Source organism: Eublepharis macularius, chromosome 12 (genome assembly GCF_028583425.1).
Source record: "Eublepharis macularius isolate TG4126 chromosome 12, MPM_Emac_v1.0, whole genome shotgun sequence".
NCBI classification, from domain to species: Eukaryota; Metazoa; Chordata; class Lepidosauria; order Squamata; family Eublepharidae; genus Eublepharis; species Eublepharis macularius.
Genome location: NC_072801.1, coordinates 72,157,061 through 72,182,785, shown reverse-complemented (window position 1 = coordinate 72,182,785; position 25,725 = coordinate 72,157,061). Strand labels below are relative to the sequence as shown.

The 25,725-nt window shown below is 43.4% G+C and overlaps 1 gene segment (V, D, J or C); it reads right to left on the bottom strand.

Moving 5' to 3' along the window:
• Positions 1-2,152: 2,152 nt before the first annotated feature.
• Positions 2,153-23,106, bottom strand: LOC129338236 (T cell receptor alpha chain MC.7.G5-like). The segment is given in 5 exon segments: positions 2,153-2,484; positions 4,253-4,360; positions 7,482-7,520; positions 9,420-9,695; positions 23,065-23,106. Coding segments are annotated over 4 exon segments (459 nt in total).
• Between the last annotated feature and the right edge of the window lie 2,619 nt (positions 23,107-25,725).

The window sequence follows — 25,725 nt, the reverse complement described above, 5'->3', positions numbered from 1 at the left end:
CTTCCTTTGCTCCCTTGCAAGCTTCCCCACAACTTGCAGGCACTGCCTGCGTGCCCTTTCCCCAACGGTGCTGGGTGGCGGGTACAACTAGGGAATGCCACTGCCGTTCATTTTCTCATAAGGAAAATGGGTAAAATTGAAACCTGTGAGTTTGCAGGGTGTTGGGGTGGCAGACCCTTGAAAATGTAGTCATCATAATCAAGTTAGATTTTCTCAGGACCAAATAGGGTAACTTTGCTTTGGGTTGCCAGGTCCATGTTGGGAAATTCCTGGAGATTTGCAGGGCGGAACCTAGGGAAGGCGGGATTTGGAGAGGGGAGGGACCTCAACTTGGTATGATGCCATATAATCTATCTTCCAAATCAGCCATTTTCTCCAGGGGAACTGATTTTTGTCACCTAGAGTCCACTTGTAATTTCGGGAGACCTCCAGCCACCACCTGGAGACTGGCAACCCTAACTTTGCTTCTTGACCCCTGTAGTAGCTACCTCACTGGCAATCGCTAGATTTTATGCTCTAGCAGCCAGGGAGGGGGCTACTAGAGTGCCCCTCCCCCACATTCACTCCTGCAGTCTACTTTGCAGAATGGTGATAGCTGCAAACTAAACATAGCAGAACCCAATTTTCATGTGTTTTCATGAAGATATTTATAGCCCTTCAGGCAGTTTTCAAAACCATATGGGAGGGGGAGACTTTGAATGGCTGGCCGCTAGTCCGTGGAGTGTGAAAATATGAATGGCAGAGTTGTAAGAGATTGAAGAGAGTGCTTTGCAATTTGTCACAGAGCCGGATTAGCCCATCTATCCTTGTCCCTATTAAAGTAATCCTATGAAACAAAATTGTTTCTGGAGGGTGTGCTTTGAATGCAGTCTGCCAAAGTTCCATGATTCCCGGCATAACTTTTAAAGGTGGAAAAGCTGATAACAACAACTTTGTGAGGTACGTTAAGCAGTGAGGGAGTTACCGGTCTGAGATCACCAAGCAAGCGATCTGCCCACATATCCCAGTCCAACACTCAAACCATTATACCACTTCAGTGGTTTCAATCAGGCTACAGTCTGGGTACTGCTGAAACAAAATAAGGTTGTTTCATTTTCTCCCTAGCAGAGGTCTTAGGCTTTTACCAGCACACTCACAATGCTAGGCAAATCTCTGCCTTTTAAAATTCCAAAGTCCAAACTACAATAGCTCTGCCAGCAAAAATGGGGACAACCAACTTAAAGTAGCATTGCCAGCCTGCAGGCAGGGCCTAGAAATCTGAAATTACAACTGATATCCAGACAGTGGCTATCAGCTTCCCTAGAAAAAATGACTACTTTGCAGGGTGCACTTTATGGCATTATGCCCTGTTGTTACCCTGCTCCCCCCAAACCATTACCTCATCCCAGGCTCTGTCCGCAAATCTCCTTTGGCAGTGAGTTCCACAAGCAAATCATTGTTTGTCTGTTGTCTCTACTGCTTTTATTGCGTGTGCCTGAATTCTGATATTTTGGGAGAGGGAATAATTGCTCTCCGCACCCCTTAGCAGTCTTTTCCATAAACTTGAAAAGCTCTGGACTTAATTTCTAATTTTCTGAGGGGAAAGAGGGCTCTTAGCTGGAGCTGGATCCAAACAGTTCTTATGAGCTGAATTTACCGGTGAATATCCCTAGCAAAATGGAAGGTCTACTTTCCAAGTAAGAGAATGGGTAAGTACTACCTGGACTGTGTACTCTCATGTCACATTCCTCTTAGGCCCTACTGTCTCCCATTAAGTGAAAAACACTTCTCAGATGCTATTTTTGAGTGGCTCTCAAGGGAGCTCTAACTCTCTAAAGCTTATACCCTGAAAGTCTTCTTGTTCTCTAAGGTGCCGCTGGACCCAAATCCAGATTTCTCTGGGAAGTTCACAAGCAAAATGTGAAGGCTTTAACTTCCCTCACTGCTGGACTCTTAACTTCCATTCAACAGGGAGTGAGGTTTCACTTAGCTGCCGGGTCTATCAACACAGTCATGTTGGCCTTAACAGCCATACGTTTCAAGTGCGTTGCTGAATTGGTCTACAAGAGAAGAGCAAGATTTGAGTCCAGAAGCACCCTAAAGACTCATGCCCCCTTCGGTTTTGCAGATGATCAGAAAACCTGGTACAAACCCATGAAGCACAAATCATACATAAAGATTCAAACATACACATCTTTAATGTTTGATAATATACAAAAGCATGTAATTGATTATACTCAGTAAAAGACAGGATAATATACAGAAAGTAGGGTTGTTAAAAAACATTTGTTCAGGGCTGCAGTTCTTTGAGTAACTGCACGACAAGCATAAATTGAGAAGATAAATCCATTCCCAGCATGGAGAAGTAGGAAGGACATCTGGTTCTTGCCAACTCAGCTCAGATGCTCTTCTTTATGTTTCCCGTCAGATGACAGCACATATCTGTTTTGGTGAGTCTTTCACAATCACTTGCCAAGATGTTATTGCCTGTTTTCACGTTCCTTTCTGAAATGGAATGGAGAAAAAAAAAACAGTGTAAGAACTTGGTTACTATCTAGATGTGAGCCCAAGCTTAGTAACATTCAGATAGCGGCAGACAGCGATATGCACCAGTAAGATAAAATGCAAAATATTGTTTCAAAGGGTTGCTATCCTCCAGGTAGGGCCTAGAGACCTTTTGGAATTACAACTGATCTCCAGAAGACAGAGACCAGTTCCCCTGGATGGCTGCTTTGAAGAGTGGACTCTATGGCATTATACACTATTACGGTCCTTCTCTAAAACCCTGCCTTCCCCAAGCATCGTCTCCAAATCTCCAGGAATTTCCCAAATCAGAGCTGGCAACCCTATGTGTTTCTAGTTTTCAGTGCTGTAATTGGAAACTACCTTTAGGATAGTTTTAGGTGAGTAGCTGTGTTGGTCTGCAGCAATGCAGCAGGTTTGAGTCCAGTGGCATTTTAGAAACTAACAAGAAGGTGTCTGCAGAAGGGAGCTCTGACTCGTGAAAGCTTATACTCTGAAAATCTTGTTTGTCTTTAAGGTGCCACTGGACTCGAATCCTGCCAGAGACTATCTAGTGTCCTAAGCCTCTTCATAAGTTAAGTCCAGTTCAGGGTGGACATATCTGTGGTGGAGAGTCATGAAAGTTTCTGCTACAATCAATTTAGTAGTCTTTTATGGTGTTACAAGACATAGTTTCAGAGAGGCAGCCAAACCTCTCTGTTGTAATGAAAATGCAGAGTCTTGTAGCACCTTAAAAAATTAACAATATTTGATTTCAAAATAAGCTTTTGTAAACTCAAGCCCGTTCTTCAGATGCAATGAGTGGATCATCATTATGCAGACATTTTTATGTAGGAGGTTGTGGAAGAAAAAAGGCTGGGTCAAAGAGCCATGAAATGCAAGTAGTACAGGGCGAAATGTAACGATGTAAATGCATAAGAACAAGAGCACTGTTGAACAAGAGCACCAGGCCACTCACCCGATGGCCAGGAGAGTGGTGCTGGGGGGTGGAGACTGAGGGCGGTGGATCCCACATTCCCACCGGGGGACAGGTAACCCTAATTTCTATATATCTCTCTGTGTGGCACTATCTGTTTGATCTGAAACTCTACATTTCTTGGTTAGGGCAGAACATTTGCAATCTCTAGTGTCCTGTGTGAGAAGTATTTTCACAGGACAAAGCAAAAGAGAGTCTGCATTATAGTAATAGTGCACTTCATTCAGAAGACAGCATTGGTCCTGTACAGTGTTAGGTCCACCCCCATATGGCTTTGGGTAGAGGGAGGCAGCTGGACATTTCCCAGGACTGGCTAGGGCCTTTAAAAGGCATGAGGGAGGAACTTGAGAGGACAGACCACCTATGGCTCCCAGCTTAGAAAACAGTAGAGCTAGGGGACTGGAGGTAGACCTCAACCCCTTCCCCTCACTATCTGAGACCAACTTTACCCAAATTAGACCATGGTACATGACAGCCGTGGCCTGGGACATGATGGATTCAATATGTGCTTTCAGACTCTTTTTTTACTTGCCAAAAGCACCTGCAGCACGAAAGCCATTTATATATGATTAGGAAGTTAATACAAATTAAGGGACGGACCCCAAATGATTTGACTCCCACCTCAGTTGTATCTCTAATTCCCCTTTCATAAAGGCTTAACAACGAGCATCATTTCAACCCAGCTTTGGCCCATCTTGATGCACAAGGAGAAAAGTGGTGTCCCAGTCAAAATCTTTCATAAGTCAATTCCTGTCCAAAGAGGTCTGCGCTTACCTCAAGAGGACCACAGGCGGAAAGTTAGAAGCAGGTTGACAGCAACTGACTTTAGGAAAATAAACCGCAATCCCAGCACTGTGACAGAAAGGAAATTGAGTCTTTCATCTGGAAGAGAATGGGTGAGACAAAAACTGTCACTGGAGAACAGACTTCAGTATGCAAGTTCCAGTTTAAATGAGACTCAGGCACCCAGTTGTGTATGTGGGCTGGGTGTCTAATGTGGTAAAGATTACAGTACACAAGTACAAAAAACAAACAGGAGTCTGATGGCATCTTAAAGATTAACTTTTCCCCTGTAACACAACTTATCAGGCACGTGAGCTGATGTGTCTGAGGAAGTGGGTTCTAGTCACACATGAAGTTACCTTAAATCGAGTCAGCCCATTATTACTAGCAAGCAGGACTGGATAGAGGGATTTCAGGGGGGGTAGTCTGCCCCCGGCCCTGCCAAGGAGGGGGCGCCAGGTGCAGCTGCCAGCCACCAGGAGTGTGCGGGCGACAGCGCGGGGGGCCTCCCAGCCCCCTGCGCTGCCTTTCACCGGCCCTGCAGGACAGGGGGTGTGCAGCAAAAGGCCACCCCCTGTCCTGAGGGCAGGCGAATGGTGCGGCTGGCTTCCCAGCCCCCCGCGCTGCCTCCGCCAACTCCGCAGCGCGCCGGGGAACCTGGCTTGTCACGTGGGTGGCACGCTCCGCCCTGCGTGCCACCCACCTCACCTAATATCGGATCCGTTTTTTAACCTGAGACCTTCTGCATGCAAAGCAGACGCTCCACAACTCAGCCACAGCCCTGCCCTGAAAAAGCTTCTTTTTAAAAAAGTTGTGTTAGTCTTTCAGGTGTCACAGGACTCCTGTTTGGTTTGGTTTTGGGAGACTTAGTACGGCTGCCCCTATGGAATTGGCATCCTCAATTCTGCAAGGCTGATTTCCCAATGGTAGGAGAGCTTCCTAACACTTCCTGCCTAGACTGCAATCTAGAGATGTTCAAGCACTGCAGAGAGATTGAGTGTGGCAGATGCAGTGGCACATGACATGGGAGGTAGATGCATGTGTCTTTATTCTGGTATTTACACCCTGGCTTTCCCACCATCCATGCTAGCTCAGGGCAGCTTAGAAATACAGGTGTAAATGAACGCCGTACAAGCAATTAACGTGTTTGTCTGCATTGAGAGCCACACTTTCCCATCTCCTGGGCAGGGACTATATCACAAGTCACATTGTGATAGTGTAAGGCACTGTGGGTCTGCTTTTCCATCTGCTCGAGCTGCCAGATTTCCCCCATGCACAACATGAGATTAATGTGGAGTACAGATCTCCTTTCTACCTTTCTTCTGCTTTGTGCAGAAGATTCAGTGCCAAAGGATTTAGTGCAAATGTAAAACAACTATTTGCCCAGCAAGGCCCCTACCACTTGCTCCCTGGCTTGGCAACTTTTCACTTCCAAAATCCTGCAGCCAGGGCTTTTTTTCAGGGGGAACGCGGGGGAACGGAGTTCCAGCACCTCTTGAAAATACTCGGCAATAGTGCGTGAAAATAATATGATTTCAAAGAATCCCATGTGTTTATTCCTCATTTCCCTCTTGAGAGTTCCACCACCTCTCTTCCCAGAAAAAAAAAACCCTGCCTGCAGCCAAGTTAGAGGAGAAGCACACAGAAGCAGGTCTGCTGATATGAGCACTGTTGGTTGAACTCAAACCTAGGAGACATGAGCTCCAATCTCCATTTGCATTAAGCTTGCTGGATGGCTGTGGGCCATTCATTCTTTCAATGCAATCTTAAACGGAGTTACTCCAGAGTTACTCTGTTTAGGATTACACTGCTACTTACCCAAGCCTATTTCACAAGGTTGTTATGAGGATACAATGGGAAAGAGATAACCAAGTCTGCTTCCCTGTACTCCTCGGAAGAAGGGCAGAATAAAATTGCCTTTGACCATTTCCACACGTCCTTAAAGGGGCAGCCCACACACCAAATGCTGCTGGCTTTTCTCCTTCACACGTCTCTGATTTCAAAGGGTTTGGCTTCCATTTCTTCAGCGCCTTTTGGGGAATGCAGGAAAGAGTGGGATATTGCATTCTCATAAAAGGCACCGGGGGGGGGGGGGGGAGCCAAACAACCTGTTACCGCTTTGAAATTGGAGACATGTGGAGTGAAGGAGAAAAACCGCCAGCATTTGGTGAGCCAGCCATCCCTTTCAGGACATGAGGAAATGGCCCCAGTTTATTACAAACATTTAGAGACCTGCTAAACAGCCACATGGATCATCTCATATTCTGCAGGAAGTGAAAGATCCTGCTAGGGCCAGGCTTTCTCATGTGGTGTTTCAGGGTTGGGGCACAGGCTACGAAGCCCAAGGATGCTCCCTTAGGAAACACAGCTTTTACAACAGCGCTCAAAAACATTCTGGCAACTGGCTGCAAGGTCCATTATCTACTCCAATTTTTCTGACACCTAGCCCCCAGGCTAAAAACTCGGCATATGTCAAGCTTGGCTACCTTCTGTGCTCTTGGGACCTTTTTTTCTGGGAAAAGAGGTGGTGGAACTCAGTGGTGGAGCTCAGGACCACACAATGACCTCACTTTGGGTCAGCTGGAACAAAGGGGGAGTTTTTTAAAGTTTAAATCACCCTCGGCGAAAATGGTCACATGGCTGGTGGCCCCGCCCCCTGATCTCCAGACAGAGGGGAGTTTAGATCGCCCTCCACACTGAGTGGCGCGGAGGGCAATCTAAACTCCCCTCTGTCTGGAGATCAGGGGGCGGGGCCACCAGCCATGTGACCATTTTCAAGAGGTGCCGGAACTCCATTCTACCGCATTCCAGCTGAAAAAAAGCCCTGCTTGGGACTATTTACAGAACAACATTATCAACTTATTTCTTCCTTTTCTTACTTCCAGCATTCCTGATGCAACAGAATAAAAAATCTAGTTACACTTTAAAGACTAACAGCATTTATTTCACTGAGTTTTTATGGTCACAGTCCACTTTGGACTGTGTCCCAGGAGACTGTTAGGGCCAAGCTACAAGTGACGAATGACACATGAACGGCAAGTGGATTGAGTGGAGTGCAAGTGGAGGGCAAGTGAACAGGGAGGAATACACTTGCCGTTCAAGTGTCATTCATTACTTGTAGCTTGGCCCTAAGTCTCCAAGGTGCCACTAGATTTTTGTTTCATTTTGCTACGACAGATTAACGCAGCTGCCCCTTTGCATGCATCCATGTTGCACTCACCTGTCTCAAACTCTACTGCTGAGCACTCATCTTCAGCATCTGTAAGAATAATGAGAATCATGATAAGCCTTTGCCATATCAGAATTTATATATTTGCATTGCCTTCATCAAGAAATGGCATCATGCCGTAATGTTAGCTTTGCCAATTCTGGGCTGGGAAATTCCTGGAGATTTCTGGGTCCGTCCCGGGGAGGGACTAGTGGAGGAGAGTAAGGTCATCAAACCTGCAGGTAGAATCTGAAGTTCACCTGGAATTACAAGTGATCTCCAGCCTATAGAGATCAGTTCTAGTGGGGGAAATGACAGTTTTGGTGGCTAGCCTATACGGCCTCACTTCCCTGCTCAGTTCCCACCCATCTTCAGATTCTGCCCTCTCCAGGCACCATCCACAAATCTCCAGGAATTTTCCAAGCCAGAGATGGCAGTCCTAGATAGAGGGAACTCAGCAGGGATGTGATTCCACTCTACAAAGCAGCCATATTCTCCACGGGAACCGATTTCTGTAGCCTGGAAATCAGGTGCAAGTCTAGGAGATCTTCAGCCCTCAACCAGAGCTTGGCTTGGCACCCCTAGACAATATATGCCTTTTCTCTGACTCTGGCATCAAATTCTTGTTCACTGCATGCAGGGTGGAGATGATTGGCAGGAATCAACTGAACACAGGAACCTATTTTATAAAGTGAATTCCAACCTTGAATAAATAGATTCTGTTGACTAGTCCAACCGCTATCCAGCCATAGGTAGCATAACATCTTAACTATGGCTGAATCATGGCCTTTGTTAGATTGGGAGGGCTTCGAGGTCTTTCTCCCAGGCTTTCTTTCTTGAGTTGGAAGCAAGTCCCCTTCCAAGTCTGGCCACCCTCACCATGTTGGTTCATATATGATTTATTTATTTATTACACTTTTTGTCCGCACTCCCTGCAAGTGGGCTCAGAGAGGAGCACAACATGACAGTAAACATAAAGATAAAAATAGTGGTAGCAGTTACAATTATATTAAAACGTCTCAGTACAGTGCACTCCCATTTTTCTAAGTATCAGGGCCCATGGGGTAGGGTGGCCGTCTACCTGATGACAACCTAAAATTGGGAAGGCAGCATGCCCCCCTCCCCATTGGCAGGAGGCTAGTTGGAGAAACTGCCCGCCTCAGCCCCCATAAGCCTGGTGGAACATCTCTATCTTACAAGCCCAATGGAACGACAAGAGGTCCCTCTGGGTTTGGGTCTCCAGAGAGTTCCACCAGGTGGGCACCAGGGCTGAAAAAGCCCTGGCCCTGGTTGAGCCAAGGCAAATCTCCTTGAGGCCAGGAGATTCACCTTGCCTCAACCAACATATGTAAGACTGGTGACTTGCATTTGTAGATTCCCCATCCTGGGGACTTCACATTTCCTCACCATGAAGCTTCACTTCCTTCCTATTTTGTCTCCTGTATTTTGGGACTAGGTTGAACGGAACCGTTGGTTTGGACTGCATTTGTTTTCAAATATCCTCTCTGTAGGGAACACTTACTACATCTCCTGCCAAGAAACCCCTGAGCATTGAAGGGTATGTTCTAGCAGGTACAATTCCATTCATGTGGGTCAGGAACCAGTCCAGTTGGACTGGACCTTGCTGGCATCTTGCTTGAACTACAAGCATAAATAACCTGGAACCCTCTTGTGGTTTCACACTGCTGGAGAAATCAATAGGTGTGATCAAGGTTCCTTTAAGGAAGCTTGTCCACCATTCAAGATCATCTTCTCATTGAGTGACTCTGCTAAGTGTCTAATAAGGCCCATAGGTCTCTGGGGCATGATTGGTTTACAACATACCCTCTACATATTTTGGAGGTAAAAAGTGAAGTGGTTTCCAGGAAGTTTGGGGGTGAGGGGAGAGAAAGGAATTGAATTTCAGCTACAAGTGCAACTAGACTACAAATGCTTTTAGCCTCTATTTACCTTCCATGTCGTTTAATGAGTAGTTTTTTCCCTCATGAAAAGCATGACAATTGAAGTTTCCATCATTGTTGCCCCAAAGGACAGTCCCGTAGCTGGCTGTTGAGTCGCTGCCACCCCCGTTCACCACAACTGAACTGTTGACTGGATCCAAAGGGTACTCCAGCCCTGCTGAGATGTTTCCAGGGGAATAGTCCGTGATGAGGCAAGCAGAAATGCTTTGATCTTCCTGTTTCTGTGGTTTTAGCTCATAGAGGGAAGGTTCGGAATCCTCAAGATCTGAATGAGAGAGAAAAAGACAGAAATTAGTGTGTCTGGCCAATAAGCACATCTTCAGCCTTGAAGTATATGCCAACATCAATAATGAGCATTCTGGGTTTTTAAAATTTTGTGGGGCAATTGTGCTTCATAGACTTCTGCCTGTGGTTCACTCGTAGATGTTACATCTTCCGCTCCCAATACTTCCCCAACTTTGAATCGAAGGGTCTTTCCTTTCAAGGTCTAATAACAGCCGAACAGATGTGGTTCTTATGGATGAAACCATACACTATTAAATCCCCCTGGCCTCGTACATTATACATCTTATTTTAATCAGGAGCCTACCAGGCTGCTATTAGTCATTAAAAATGCTGAGAAGATTCATTTTCAAATCCTAAAGCGCCTTTTTGTCCTAATTGATGGCTGACTGATACCGAGAGCCAAGGATAGGTTTGTAGTCTTCCTTGGAAACCATGCTGTCACCTTTCACCTGCCACCTCATCTTTTCCACTACCTCTGGCAGGGACTCACTCTGCCACCTTAAGCCTGCAAACCTGATCCTCTACTGCTTCTCATCAACACATCAAGCTGCCTTAGATCGAATCAGACCCTTGGTCCATCAAGGTCAGGATTGTCTACTCAGATTGGCAGTGGCTCTCCAGGGTCTTAAGGAGCGGTCCTTCACATCACCTACTGCTTCCACATGCCAAGGAGATGAGAAGAGGCCAGGACCAGACTTATTTCAAGTACTGTCTTCATCCCATCTAAAAGATAGTCAGGTTTATGCTTGGTCAATGTCCACTAACATGGCCAGAGAACCAAAGTTGGTAGAAGACATTTTCTCACCACCTGCAAGTTAGACCTATTGGTTCCTCCCATGCTGGCATTGCCACAGAGCCTTGGCTAGTACCAGAGTGGGTCTGAAAGGCGATGCCACCAATGGCCAACCAAGGTCTTGTATATTGTTAATGCCCTTCTTGTGCCAGTCCAAGCAGTAGACTGGCCATGGGACAAGCCCCGGGCAGCACATGGGCCTATACCTAAAGAACCATGATCCCTGAGTCCTTGTATATGTTCAATAGCAGCCCCATTCCCATGACACATGGCAGGCCACTTTTGAAACAGAGAGGTGTTTGTATAATGGTACGGGTATGTGCTGTTCAAAAGAAAAAAAAGTCAAAAGTTCCACCAGGCTCACTCAAGATCAGAGCTTGTTGGGATCCAGGTCATAGTCTTTCGCTGAGCTTATGATGCTCGGCTAAACTGATCTTTGGTTCATTCATTCTTTATTCAGAGGAGTTAGCCTTGCTAGTCTGTAGTTGCAAAATAGTAAAGAGTCCAGTAGCACCTTTAAGACTAACCAATTTTATTGTAGCATATGCTTTCGAGAACCTCAATTCTCTTTGTCAGATCTGACGAAGAGAATTGAGGTTCTTGAAAGCTTATGCTATAATAAAATTGGTTAGTCTTAAAGGTGCTACTGGACTCTTTACTATTTTTCATTCTTTATGTTTTCTTATTCTGCTTTCTTATTTTGTAATCTCATTATCCACACTTTGTCTTTAATTTAGTTTAGACTTCCTCACCAAAATCAGGCAGCTCACAATGAAAACCTGGTCAAAAATGCAACCCTTAATGACGACTGCCAAAGAACAGAATAAATAAAGAGGTTATAGCAATGAATAATCAAAGGTTTGATAAGGGTTCTTGTGCAATGAGTGTCTGGAGATACTTTAGCAAGACACACATACAAAAAAACCCCCTTGTTTGCATCCTCTGTGCAACCACGAGTTTTGTTCTAGCATCTAAGACCAGTTTCCCAGAAGTGCCCGCAAAGTTCACACCTCACATTCGATCTTTCGATACTGATGTTTCTGGATGACTGTGAAGCCATGATTTGAGTACTACTGTTGTTACCCACATTTCCTGCTCTCTTTGACTAGGTTTAGCAAGAAGGCAGTGGCTTGTCAAATGTGTGAACTTGTAGATGGGGGGGACAATCAGCACTCATTTTTGCTCCCCAAAACACTTCAAATCACAGCTCAATGAATGACATAAAGTTGCAGTCTGAAGCTAACAACCTTAGAAGAATGACTGAACCCATCTCCATATTCTACTCTTCAAATATCAAGTCTGCCTCTGGAGATATGTATCCTCACCAAAATTTGAATTATAGGGTCTCCTATGCTTACCAAGGCCTAGACATTGTCAACAAGAAAGACTCTGAGCTTGATGCAAAGAAGGCGAAGCATGCTTAGCTTCCACTGAAATAAATGTGATTTCACTAAACCTTGCTTAGTTTTCTGAATCCAGCCCTATTCATCTTTAGTGAGAAATAAGCCCCACTGTATTAATCAGACTGTATGTGTGCACAGGATTGTAGCCTTGGGATTCTGCCATTAGTAGCTGCAAAATGAATTGATCCTTTTAAAAGAAAGTCACATTTCCATACAGCTTTAAAGCGATCGGGTTTGAATTAGAAACTGGGAATCTCTATCATCTCAGTCCTTTCAGTTTGTTGCAAGAATGAGGGGAAGCAGATAATTATCATGTTTGTACCGTCTTCCCTCCAAGAGACAAGAGTGGGATGCACAGAGAAGCAAATTACCCAGCTGTACCTTCACAACAACCCTACGAAGCGGAATAGTAAAGTAACTAGACCATGGTCATCCAAAGAAGTTCATGAAAGAGCAGAGGTCTGAATGCATCTGTCTCTAGACCGAGGCCATCCATCCACCCACCACACCATACTAAAACATATCAGTAAGAGTGAAGCATATCCATTTGGGTCTACCAAAGAATTTCTGTGGGCACAGTGGTGGGGGGCCATATTTCCAACACCCACTTCCCACATGGACCTCCAACTTTCCCTGATGCACTTTTTTTTGGGGGGGGGTCCTTTGTCCCACAGCAGTATCATTTGGGGGGCACTTTGGACCACAGAAGGATGGGAAAGATGGGGATTCATGCTGTATGGATGGAAATCCCTTCTGTCTGTGGAAACCTTCCAGTGGATCCAAGCCATAAGTTAGAAAGAAAATACAAAACACCGGAATGCAACAAGATCACTTACTTGGAAGCACAAACAGGTTTGTCCCTGTTCCAAAAGTTAACTTCCATGACCCTGTTGTATGTACACACTTGCCTGCCCCATTACAAATACTGCCCTCTGATGATGAACCAAAGACTGTAATTGGGAAAGGTGGGTTTGCAAAGCACATAAATCCCAGGACTGGAATTCAAAGATCCATATTCACGAGCTTACACAGCTGCAAACAGGAACTTTCCAGATTTTCCTTTCTTCCTGAAACCACTGTAATTCCTTGAGTTCTACCATCTTTGAAGAGCCTGCAGGACATTGGTTGGGCTAAAGTAAGCCATTCCACTTTAGGCTGCTAAAGACTAGTAATGCACTAATCTGGGCCGCTTCCACACGGCTTACCTGAAGCCGGGCCATGCCGCAACGTTGCAGATCGTGCCAGGGAAAACGTGAAATATTGCATTTTCTCGCGCGAGTTTTGCACGACATGGCACAAAACTCGCGCAAGAAAACACGATATTTCGCATTTTCCCTGGCACAATCCGCGACGTTGCGGCATGGCCCGGCTTCAGGTAAGCCATGTGGAAACGGCCCTGAATTGTCTTGTTTTAAAACTTGCTTTTGGGAGCTCATAAATTTAATAGACGCAATAAATTGTTGCCCCTTCAAGAGCAGCAGGGAATGCTCATGAGGGACTCCAACTGTTCAGGGTAGAGAGGACTTCTGTGAAAATCCTCTCTGTGGCGTCTTAGCTCCAGTTTTTTCTTCTTTCCTTAAATATCAAGGATAATCCACGTGTAACTATCCTTTCCCAACCCTTCTCCGAATCCCACTCACCTGGTTTCACATGCAGCTCTGTCCCTCCACCAAAGACTTGTTTAAGACCTCCACTTCCAGTATTCACACACCAAGCAGCAACTTTGCAAGAACTACTTGATCCATATCCCAACAAAATTATCCATTCGACGTGGCTAGTCCACTGATTAGAACCTGACATCGCTTTGCTTAATCATGCTTTAGATGGCACTCCAGGGCCATGATCCAAAAGTCAATGTGCACACTGAAACTTGCTTAGAATTCAAGCATAAGCTTCTTTCCCATTTACCTTCATTCACCCCTTTGTGTATTTCAGAGCTGACCCCATTGTAGCTCTCAATACCAACAAATAACAACTTGATCAGAGCACATGATTGCAGAATCTGGTCTGAAAATCCCCCATCTTGTGAATTATGGATCTACAACTGATACCTTGATTTGGAAATTTTCGATATTTGTTCCTCCCTCGATAATAATAGCTCTTCTATATCACTTTCAAATGTTTGTTTGGGTTGGATCCAAAGTGTCTGTTCTACTAATGAGAGAGCTTTTCCTCCAAGACTAAAGATCTTTCTCCAATGGAAGAAGCCTTACACCAGTGTAAATGGAGCATTCTACTGGAGAAAGGATTCTTGCGTAGGAGGAAGGCTGTACCATTAATGGAACAGAATGTATGGCTCCAGACCCTTATGCCTCACCTTCACACAAAGTTCAGCTTTTCTGAGAAAGAATCCTGAAATCAATTGATTAGGTGTTCAAAGTGCTTTACATATTTTAGCTCAGAAGTCCTTCCAACAGTCCAGTAAAATAAGCCTGTTGTTCCATATTTGGAGAAGGAAAAAGCCTGAGGTTCAAAGAATTTGGGGTTATCTCAGGTCACCGAATTTGTCCAGGGCAAGAGAGAGATTTGGATTGGGATGGGGGACTTTTAACTCACAGCTCAGTCCCTTAGCAACAATCTGTACCAGCTCTCTTGCTTAGCTACTTCTCTCTGTGTGGTAAAAAATATGGGAAAGTACAGAAGAGTATGGACAGGTTCATTTATAAAGAGCACAGCAAGGATTTATTTCACATAATACAGTGGTTGTCAATCTTACACTCCCTACAAATCAGAATCTCAAGGTGCATCTTTTTCTTTGTGAAGACATTGCCCCCCAAGTAGCAAAAATTGTATATATGAAGATGACCAAGTCAACCCAAGTTGACAGACGAGGTCAACAGAGGGTAAAATAAGTGGACCTATGGCCTTGTAAATTAGTCCATATCCCAAACCTATAGAGATGGCCCTATATAAACACTTCCAGGGAAAAAAATAGCTTACACTGGAATAGGAATGTTTCATATATTTGACTTACTTGGTTGAACACTCACTTGGGTCCCACTTCCAAAGATCAATTTGGTACCAGCTCCTCCATAATCTACACAGTGGTTTATGGCATGACAAAATCCAAGATTATCCTTCACTATATATTATTTATATTATAAATAGTGATAAGACAAGACTCACTGGTATCTGAAGAAGTGAGCTGTGACTCACGAAAGCTCATAACCTACCACTAATTTTGTAAGTCTTATAGGTGCTAATGGACTCTTTTCGACTGCTACAGACAGACTAACACAGCTACCCATTTTGATCTATCTCCATGGAAAAGACAATAATGCTAGGAAAAGTTGAAGGCAATAGGAAGAGGAAGACCTAAATAAGCTGGATTGACTCAGTAAAGGAAATCACTGCCTTTATATGGCAAGATCTAAGCAAGATTGTTAATGATAAGATGTTTTGGAGGTCATTAATTCTTAGGGTTGCTGTAAGTCAGAAATGACTTGATGGCATAGACAACACATATAGCGAGGATAGTTTGTGCTTAAGAAATCATAAATATAAAATATTTTCTTCAAAAGTTTTGGATCAATAGATAGATGCAGCCATGCTAGACTAGTTTGTCCAGTTTAGTTTTCCATGATGGCTCCCACCAGCTTTCCCATTGGTGAAAAAGGGGGGAGGAATCTCCCATCATACTGAGCCATATTCTATACAGAAACTATTCTTGCTAGTGATTATTGTTATTTATTATTTATTATTAGTTGGGATCTAAAAACTTTTACAAATGCTTCCAGACACTCAAGAGGGGAAAATGGGATTCAGTAATTCAAGCAATGATCTGTTATGCCATATAGTAAAATGTAAGACTGAGCAGAATATCAAAGACAGATTGTGACGATGACAGTAAAGGGATATCTGTCTTTGAAAGGACAAAGGTTACGAATGGTGAAGCAGTAATGCCAGCTTACCAGGGAGAACGACAAGACTGGTCCCACTACCAAAGATGAGCTTATTCAGTCCACCGGCGTTAACACTGTGAGACACACTTCTACAAAATGGTGGCACTGTAAGAGTTGACATGCTTCATGCTGCCTACTTGACTGCTGTTATGTGAGGAGGAAATATAAAAATGTAGTGATGTTTCAGAATGAATGGCTTAGCTTTGGGTTTTGTTTAAACTCTTCATTTCACAATAGAAAAGACTTAATCTGTGAGGATCAACAACATTTTTGAAAACGGTGGATGGCTGGCTATAGATAAAGAAGAGTTGATGAAGGTAAGAGGCCGAGCTACAAAATGAAGAACTCCCTGGTTTAAATCTCACTCATGGCAAGAACGAGCTAGATATCCTTAGGAGAGCCACTCTTTCAGACCCCTGCCCCCAATTTGCAAATAAAGATGATAATAGCATTGACCTACTTTATGAGATTGTTCCAAGGATTACAACATCTTAATGTATGCAACAAGTTTTGAATCCATGTTGTTGTGAATATTATTATAGAAAGGGAGATGGGCAAAAGAGAATATTCCATCATAATCTGTGTTATCCCTTTCTTTCTCTCACATATACCCACATACAAACACACACAGCTAAAAGGAAATTGCTTTCAAAATATTCAGCTTGCTAGTAGGTTTTTAACAATAGTCATGATGGAATAGACCTGTGATCCATCTAGTTCAGCAGGCAATGCCCAACCAAGTTACTTAATGCAGTCTCTAAACAGGGCTTGCGGAAGATGGCTGGCCCCCCAATGTCTATAGTAGCCCCAAGTGTGAAATAACAAATATGTACCTGTCTATCCAACCTTCTACCCCCAAAATGGAATTCATTAGAGGCCTAAAGAATACTCTTGAAAGTTGATTTAATCACTAGTATGATTAGAGCTTCTGCCCAAATAGTGCAGTATAAACTTGACTAGGTCATAGAATTTATTAAAGACAAAATTCCCACAAAGGCTACATTCCACTAAAATTGTCTTACAATTCATGAATATATATGAAAGTTGGCTTACTGGGCATAATGAGAAGTTTGGTTCCTCCTCCAAAAGTGTATTTACCCACTCCAGTGTTAACACAGTAAAACGACCCTTTGCAAAATGGCAGCATTCTGGTATTTCCTTAGCCAATTGGCCAGCCCTAGTGACATCTTGGATAAATATGTGGGAATGTCTCTTGTATTTATATATTCCAAAGACTGTATAATTTGCTTTTAATCATTTTCTTTAAAAAGTCAAACATTTGCATGCCTCAGATAAATAAATAAATAAATGGATAAATAAATAAGTAAGTAAATAAAGTTTTAAAAATTATTATAATGTGTCGAATTTAGCATTCAAATATGGGAAGGGGGTGAATCTATTTCTATCATATCCTGGTTTCAGTTTCACTGTTGTTATAGTGCGTTAGAAATCGTGTTGACTCGTGTACTTTTAGTGAAAAAGTCTTCTATGCTTCCACCTTGACTGTGATTGCACGATCACAGCAGAGAGGGAAAAATAACTGATCTGTGTTCATGGATTTTAAGTATAAAAAGAATATAAGATCCCTGCTGGATCAGCTATAAGGTGTATTAAGTCCAGCACCTGGCTTTCATCAGAGGCCAACTTGATTCCACTGGGAAACCCAAAAGTATGGTATCAAGTCAAGACCCTTCACCTTGGTTGTGCCCTTGTGACAGATTTTCAGTAGCATACAGTCTCTGGACGTGAAGGTTTCATTAACCCTCCTTCTCCCAAATCTATACATCTTGATGCAATCGTCTTCCTGTGGGTTTCATTAAAAACCTTTCTCAAGGAAGTCTCTCTCTAGCACCTTTCCTTTACCAAATACAAGGCGGCAGGCTTACCTTTCCCATTTTATCTTCCCAGAAACTTTGTGATATAGGTAGGTTAGGTGGAGAGAGTGCCTTGCCCAAAGTCACAAAGCAAGTTTCATAGCAGAGTGATTTGAACTTAGACTTTCAAGATTGTAGCCCAGGCCCTACACTACACTATGTTTTTGTTCTCTGTTAAATTCTGCGCAAACTCGGAAGTTTATACAAATTAAAACAATTACCCACAATGACTAAAAAAATTAACTCACCGGGACTGACAACTAGCTGGGTCCCTGTTCCAAACAAAAGCTGCCATGTTGAGCCACTACACCATGGAATAGGCCCTTACAAAATGGCATCTCAAATGTTAATCAGTAATGATGATACTTCACAAAGAATGAGGCAAAGAGGCTGAGATATGGGCCATAGGGTGTTCTTAAGATGTGCCCAATAGTTTGGTCCATTCATAGCAGAATATTATTATTTTTTTAAGCAGCAGCTATCCCTGATTATATTGCAATTTTCTTTTAAGACCTCCCGAACTATGTGAAGTCCCACCAATCACAAGAAATATGTTCCATAGAACTTTGCTTTTCCTCAAAATCATCTCAGATATTCTTCAATGAAAAGATTAGTTAATGACGGCTTCCTTAGAATTTGCCTGTCACTACCAACTTCTTCTGCATTTCATAGTCTTAGGAGAATTTCAGTTGCATTCCAGAACATATTCTCAGATTATGCTGCATGGCAATGAAGTCCAGCATGGCCTGCCAGTGTCCATAAAAAGATAGACCATGGGTCATGGAATTTGTTCCATGTCCCAAATACAACATTCGTTGAGCACATAACCTCACTCTTCTCATCTACTACATTGAGCAGCTAGACTCCATACTATTCGAAGAAAAAGAATCCAGCCGGGTATACCCCAAAGCCCCTAGATATGCCTATGGAGCCAATCCTGACCATAAATAAGGTATGGTATTTACTTACCAGGTTCCACAGTCAACTTTGTTCCTCTCCCAAATAAGATCTTATCACCTACAGTGTTCACACAGTGCTATGAGGCCTATCAAAAATGCTTCTGCTGTGTCCTACACAATTTTAAACATTACTCAATATAAACTGGGGAGTAGGAGGGGAGCAACAGGAGACCATGGAACCCAGGAACATGATACTTTCTGCCTTTCTTCATTGAGTTGAAAACAGTCACATTAGGATTGCCAGGTCCCTTAAGTCCCCCGGTGGGAGACTGGGACGCTGGCATTTACCCTGTGATGGCTGCTATGTTCTCCTTCGCGGGCATAGGTGATGATGTCACTTCTGGAAGTGATGTCATCAAGCGGGTCAAAGGGCGGCCTGGGAGTGCGAGCATGCTCCCCAAAGGACTGAATCGCCCCCCACGGGCCTGATTCAGCCTGAAATGGGTCTGTTGTGGGGTGCAGGAGCATGCCTTGCTGCCCGGGGGGTGTGCCTGTGCCACCAGGGGGGTGCCCCAGGGGATGCACCCCCCTGCTGGCCAGGTAAGTGGGGGCAGGGGGAGCAGGGGATCCCCCGCCCCCAATGGGGGAATCCAAGCCTAGGTCATATAGTTGAATTTTTTGTGTTCCTGCTCTAAAAATATCAATTGTCCTTCTTGTTGTTACACACAATAGCCATCAATTGACATATAAGGTTGTTTTATCCTACTGAACTAGGCTGCTTTCCTCCACCGTGGATACCATTCCTGCTAGCGAAAGGAGGTGAGGAAGGTCTTTAAGTGATACACTTTTTTGTTAGGCTTTTTTGTAAGGCTTTCCATTTCCCGTGACGATTTGGTGGCTATTGGCTAATCTGTAAACAAAACATTACCCAGAGGGACAGTTTCTACTTGTCTATTGTTGGTTGTAATTGCTAGTTACTTGCAGATCAGGTTGTTTTTTGTAAACTGCCTGGAGCTGCTATGGTCAGCATGCAAGATGACATATAAAAATTAATGAATAAATAAGATGAGCATTATTCTCTGAGATCCAAAGAACCAGAAAGCCACTTTGGTGTAATGATTAGAATGCTAGACTCGGGAGATATAGTTAAAAATCTCGATGGCATGTAACTATGAAGTACACTGGGTGACTTTGGGCCAGGCTCCCTCTCTCAACCAAAACTATCTGAGAAGGTTTTTTATGGAGGCAGAATGGAGAAGAAAGAACCCCATGCACAATCCAGGGAGCCCACACACAAATGTCCAACAGGGATGGCGTTCTATAATATAGGAATTCCCCCCAAAGTATATTAAATTATATCTCAAGTTCCTTAAATATAGGTAAAGACAGAAATGTCAACTTACCGGGGACAACTATAAGTTTAGTCCCATTTCCAAATGTGACTTTATACCCTGCACCACTGTTACCACTATAAGACACGCCTCTACAAAATGGTGGCTTATGATGAGGCTTTCTTGACAGCTATTATATGGAAGAGAAACCTGAAAATGCGGTTATATTCTGCCTTCTAGTTGCCCCCCCCCACTTATGTGGGCTGTTTGGTGTCTACTTCTTCATTATACTGGCTCCCATCTTGTGGAATAGACTCCCTGAGGAGGGGTGACGGGGAATACAGTCTTTAATAAAGTTTAGTAGGCACTATAATGTCATTTTAATTTGTAAGAGCTTTTAATGGTGTTTAAACTACACATGTTTCTTTGAGACGGGGGTAAATGGGATTGTATTGGATTTTGTGCATTTTTAATTTTTGGCATTGTAGAATGCTGGGATGGAACATGAAAAAGAAAGAAAGAAAGAAAGAAAGAAAGAAAGAAAGAAAGAAAGAAAGAAAGAAAGAAAGAAAGAAAGAAAGAAAGAAAGAAAGAAAGAAAGAAAGAAAGAAAGAAAGATGTCATTGGGCTTTTCTTTGATGATTTGCTTGATGACTGAAAGGTCTGAGCCTATTAGGAGAGAGAAAATAAAACAAATAAAAAGATGATGGGCAGACAGAAAGATAAGAAAGGGTAGGATAAATTATTCTGTCTTGCCCAATTTTGTGTGTGTGTGTGTGCGCAACACACATATGAACAGGCAGAGTTAAAAGGACATTGCTTTCAAAATAATGTTTGCTTCCACCCTACCTACCATTAAGTATCTTACGGAATAAAGGCAAAAATCCCACCGGCATTGAAGTCTGCCAAAATTGCATTAAATCTGGGCACGCATAAGAATGTGATCTTACCAGGCACAACTGCAAGTCTGGTCCCACTTCCGAATTGGAGTTTACCAAATCCATCAGCATTGTCACAGTTAGATACACCTTTACAAATTGGCAGCTTTCTGATAGCTTCCAAGCACAGCAGTACTACTACCTATTTTGTTCTGCAAAGAATACATTATGCATTGCTTATATTTTTCACATATCTTACACGTTATCTGCTTTTAGCTTATCTCCCCTAAAACTGTGTGTATCTTTATTCATCAAATACATCAATGCATTTGGGTTTTCCTAGCAAAGTTTTCAAATGCTCAGTGGGTGATTATTCCATACATTGTAGCATTCAAAGGTGGGAAAGAACCTATCCATGCAATGATCACATCCCGGGTTGACTAATTAGTGTTTATGGATCCCGGGGATGTGCACAAGGCCTGCTGAATCACACCAAAAGTCCCTCAGTTCCAGAATTCCGTTTTCCACTGGGGAGACAGTGTTGTGTAAGGGTTAGAGCATTCGCTTATGCTCTGAGAAGTCTGGTTTCAAACCCTGTACTCTTGATGGGTAATCTTTGACCAGCCATTCTCTTTCATCTCACCCTACCTTACATGGTTGTTTGGACGAATCAATTGGGACAGGGAACTCATGTATGACACCCTGAGCTCCTCGGGAGGAAGAGATGGGTAAAAATGTGATAGAAGGATTGTGGCCAACCTGATGCCCCTGAGAAATTAGCAAGAAGAGAGCAGGCCCCCCAGCTGTTCTCCCCTAGCAACTGGTATTCATTGGCATATTATGACTAGAGGTTCCTTGCACACTAATATATCTATGAATTTTTCTTCCTTGAAATGAATTTTCTATCTTCCTTGAGAAATACTAACATCCGTATACTCACTGGGTTTCACTGAGAGCACGGTTCCTTTCCCAAAGAGGGGTTTGTATCCTGTACCAGAATACACACCGTGTGACACATCCTTTCAAAAACAGATTTGCTCGAGAACTATCTCCAGTCTCTTTTCTTCTTCCAAGAATACAGGAGGCATGGAAGAGCAAGATTTGGGTAGAACCTCAAAGACAAACTAGATTTCCAGAGTATGAGCTTTTGAGAGTCAAAGCTCCCATCATCAGATACATGGAGTGGCACATGGCTAACCATTGGAAATTATCTTCATAGGAGACCTGGAGACTCGAATTCATATGTATGACTATGGGCATAGAACCTATCCTGGGATTCAGAGAGCCCATGCAACTAGTGTCTCACAAACAAGGTGGCTTTGGGCTTCTTGTTTAAGGAACATCAGTTTTCCATGCCACAAGGCAAGCCATTACTAGGTCCTGTGCTTTTGTTAGAAGATCAGCAGCACAGAATGCATTCTACCAGTGGCATCTGATGCAGAAATTACCTCCCTCCCTGAGCTCCACAGACCAGGCCATACAGATTTATGCTTCTATAACCTCAAGGCTAGACTGTGTAATGTGCTCTCTATAGGACTACCCTTGAAGACTATCCAGAAGCTACAATCGGTGCAAAACAGGGCGGCCTGCCTATTGGTTAGAGTGCATATTATTCTCATCTTGGAATCCTTACAGCGAGATACAATATAATTATATATATTTAATTACACTTTTGTCTAATAAAACACAACAGTTTGGCTTGTTCTGTCCTGGTGAACCTCTGACATACACCCATTTTCCTCTCATGTAACCTTTCCCCAGAGAAAACAAAGTGGTCCCACATAAGGCATAACGTGTTACACAAATGCAGTTAACACATCTTACTTGGGTTAATTTGGAGCCTGGTGCCGCTGCCAAAGATAATTTTGTAGCCGGCTGTGTTCACACAGTGATTGCTGATGTGACAAAAACTACAACTCTGTGACACAACAATACAGAGATGCCCCTCCCCTGCTGAGAACTAACAAAGGTCTCCAGACACAGATTCCCCCTCAGTGTCCACTACTGAACTAGACCCAACGCAACCATCATGACCTGCCTTGGTGCATGGACCCATAGGATGACAGCGTTCCCAGAATCTGTTTCCCCAGCCTCTCCTTCACCCTTTGGCTTATCCTCGCTTTTCTTAGCTTGTAGAACCAAATCAGCAGACCCTGTGCTATTCAAACACACATTAATAAAAACCTTACTGAATTGACCAAAGCTCCAGGCCATGTCTAAAGTATCTTTTTAGATCCTGGCCCATAAGGGAAGGATGCTATTTACTCACTGGGTTCCACGGACAATTTTGTTCCTCTTCCAAACATGAGCTGATTGCCTATGTTGTTCACACTGTGCTACAGGTTCTAGCAAAAACACTTCCACTGCATCCTACACTTTGATCGCCATTTTAAACGTTCCCTAACATCATTTTTTAAGGGGAGGGGATTGTAAATGGTGCAAAAATCTTGTCATTGATATGCCCTATCAGAGCAATGGTCCCTCTCATTCTGTACTAGGTAGGCAAGAGCCACCACACATTCCCAAAGTTCCCACCATACTACCAGATCTTAGCCAAACATCATATAAAAACAAGTATCATCACTCTTGGGTAACCACGGTCCTTGTGATTTAGTCTCCCTAGCAACTACCACTTCAGGGTTGCCAACCTTCTCTAGGTTCTCCTGGAATTACAATTGAACTCGAGGCTACAGAGATAAGTTTGAGTGTCAACTTTCGAGGTCAGAGTCTATGGGCAAATCCACATGCCCTTGGCACATCCTGGCATTACGCTAAATGTTCACTAAACACCCATAAGTATAGCGTCTTTCTAGCGCGATTTCAGAAATCACGCTAGAAAGATGCTATACTTCTGGGTGTTTAGTGAACATTTAGCACAACGTCGGGACGCTCTGAGGGCGTGTGGATTTGCCCTATGGCATCACATCTCCTCTGAGCTCTGTCCCCAAACTGTGGCCTTCCCAGGTAGCTCCCCATCTAATCTCCATGAATTTTCTCAGCTGGAGTTTCCAAGCTGGCATTCACCCCCTTTTCACCACTGGCCCTTTACATTTTTTTTCCTAGAAGTGGCCAACCTGATAACATAGGAAGTTTCTTCTGTAGAGCGCAAGAGTATTTCCTATTGTAAAAGAGATGTATCCTCATATGAAAACAAGAGTATCCATTTCTAGTCATCACAGACAGCAACCATTGCTTGCCTAGTGGCTAAAGTTGATTCTGTTTTTCTGCTAGGTATGTGGATCTGAAATTGCACTTCTCATGCCCTGTCTACAAAGAAGTGTTCAGCTTCGTTTCTCAAATGACGGCATCACAGGTTGCAGATAATCAATTCTGAAATTGAGGATTTCAAAAGCAGTTTAAGAATACAAGTCCAGACATGGTCCAGCATCTAGTTTCACACAGGAGACAAAACAATGGAAGAATTTTCATCTGTAGAGCACAGATCTTCTCACCTTCTGCTGCAGCCTCCAAAACACCCTTAAATACTGTTTAAATACTTCCTTAAATATGGAGAGGAGGAATCATTTGGGACTGCTTTGGGGGTGGGAAGCAAGACAGAAATTCTACGATCCATGGAAATATCCCACTGGATTCAATCCCCTAAAAAATAATCATTATGGACTCCTGCCTAGCACTGGAGAACATTATGGAATAAACCACATTTTAAAATCCCAAAAGCACATTAAGTCTTACTCGAAGTTATAACACGGGCATAAACAGTAGCATCCACTTACCAGGGGCAACCACAAGTTTGGTCCCACTTCCAAATACAAGTTTACCCCATGCTCCCGAGTTAACACTGTGAAAGACACCTCTACAAAATAGCAGCTCTATAAGAGCTGATAATCGTGCTCTTTCCTTTATTAATATTATGAGCTAAGAGGGGAGTAGATATGGAAATGTAGCCAATTTCAGAATGAATAATTTACCATTGGGCTTCTTTTACATTTTTTCCCCTCCATAATAAATGCCTGACACTCTTGACCCTCTTCACTGTACCCCCCGCAACATGTCTTTTGTTCACACATGTCTCGTGATACTCTTGTTGATAGTTAAGACAAGAGTCCTCGTTCCCCTCTTTTTATAGGAAAACAGCTGGTTGGATCCATCCAGCCCAGGGACAGGAAACTCTGGCATCTTCCCAGTCTACTCTGACTCATCTTTTCCCATCACAAAAACTAGTTTCTCAAATTCTTTTGCACTAACAACAACATCCTTTCTATATACCACCCTTCAGGACAACTTAATGCCACACTCAGAATAGTTTACAAAGTGTGTTGTTATTATCCTCATGAAAATCACCCTGTGATGTGGGTGGGGCTGAGAGAGCTCCTAGAAGCTGTGACTAGCCCAAGGTCACCCAGCTGGCTTCAAGCGGAGGAGTGGGGAATCAAACCCGGTTCTCCAGATTAGAGTCCTGCTGCTCTTAACCACTACACCAAACTGGCTTCAAATAAATTAATCACATCTTACTTGGCTTAATGTGAAGTCTGGTGCCACTTCCAAAGAAGAATTTGAAGCCTTGGTCACACAGTGATTGCCATTGTGACAAAAACTGCCTCTCGGTGACACATCACAAAATGTCATATCCTCACTTTTCTTTACTAATAGAAGAAACATGCTGTTCATACAGGGAGGGGACCAATGAAAAATAAGCTGGGTGCCTAAAAGCTCCTACTAGTCCTAAAGTCACCTTTGGGTGTTGGCCATCATTGAAGGATGCTATTTACTCACTGGGTACCAAATGATAATTCTGTTCCTTTCCCCAAAAGAACATGGTTTACACTGTGCTTTAAGACAGACTGTGCTTCCTCAGAATCTATACTTAACTGCTATTTTAAACATTATCAAATTTGGATGGAGGGGGTATAGTAGAACTGATGCTTTGCTACATCTGAACAATGTTTTGGGTGGGTAGCTGTGTTGGTCT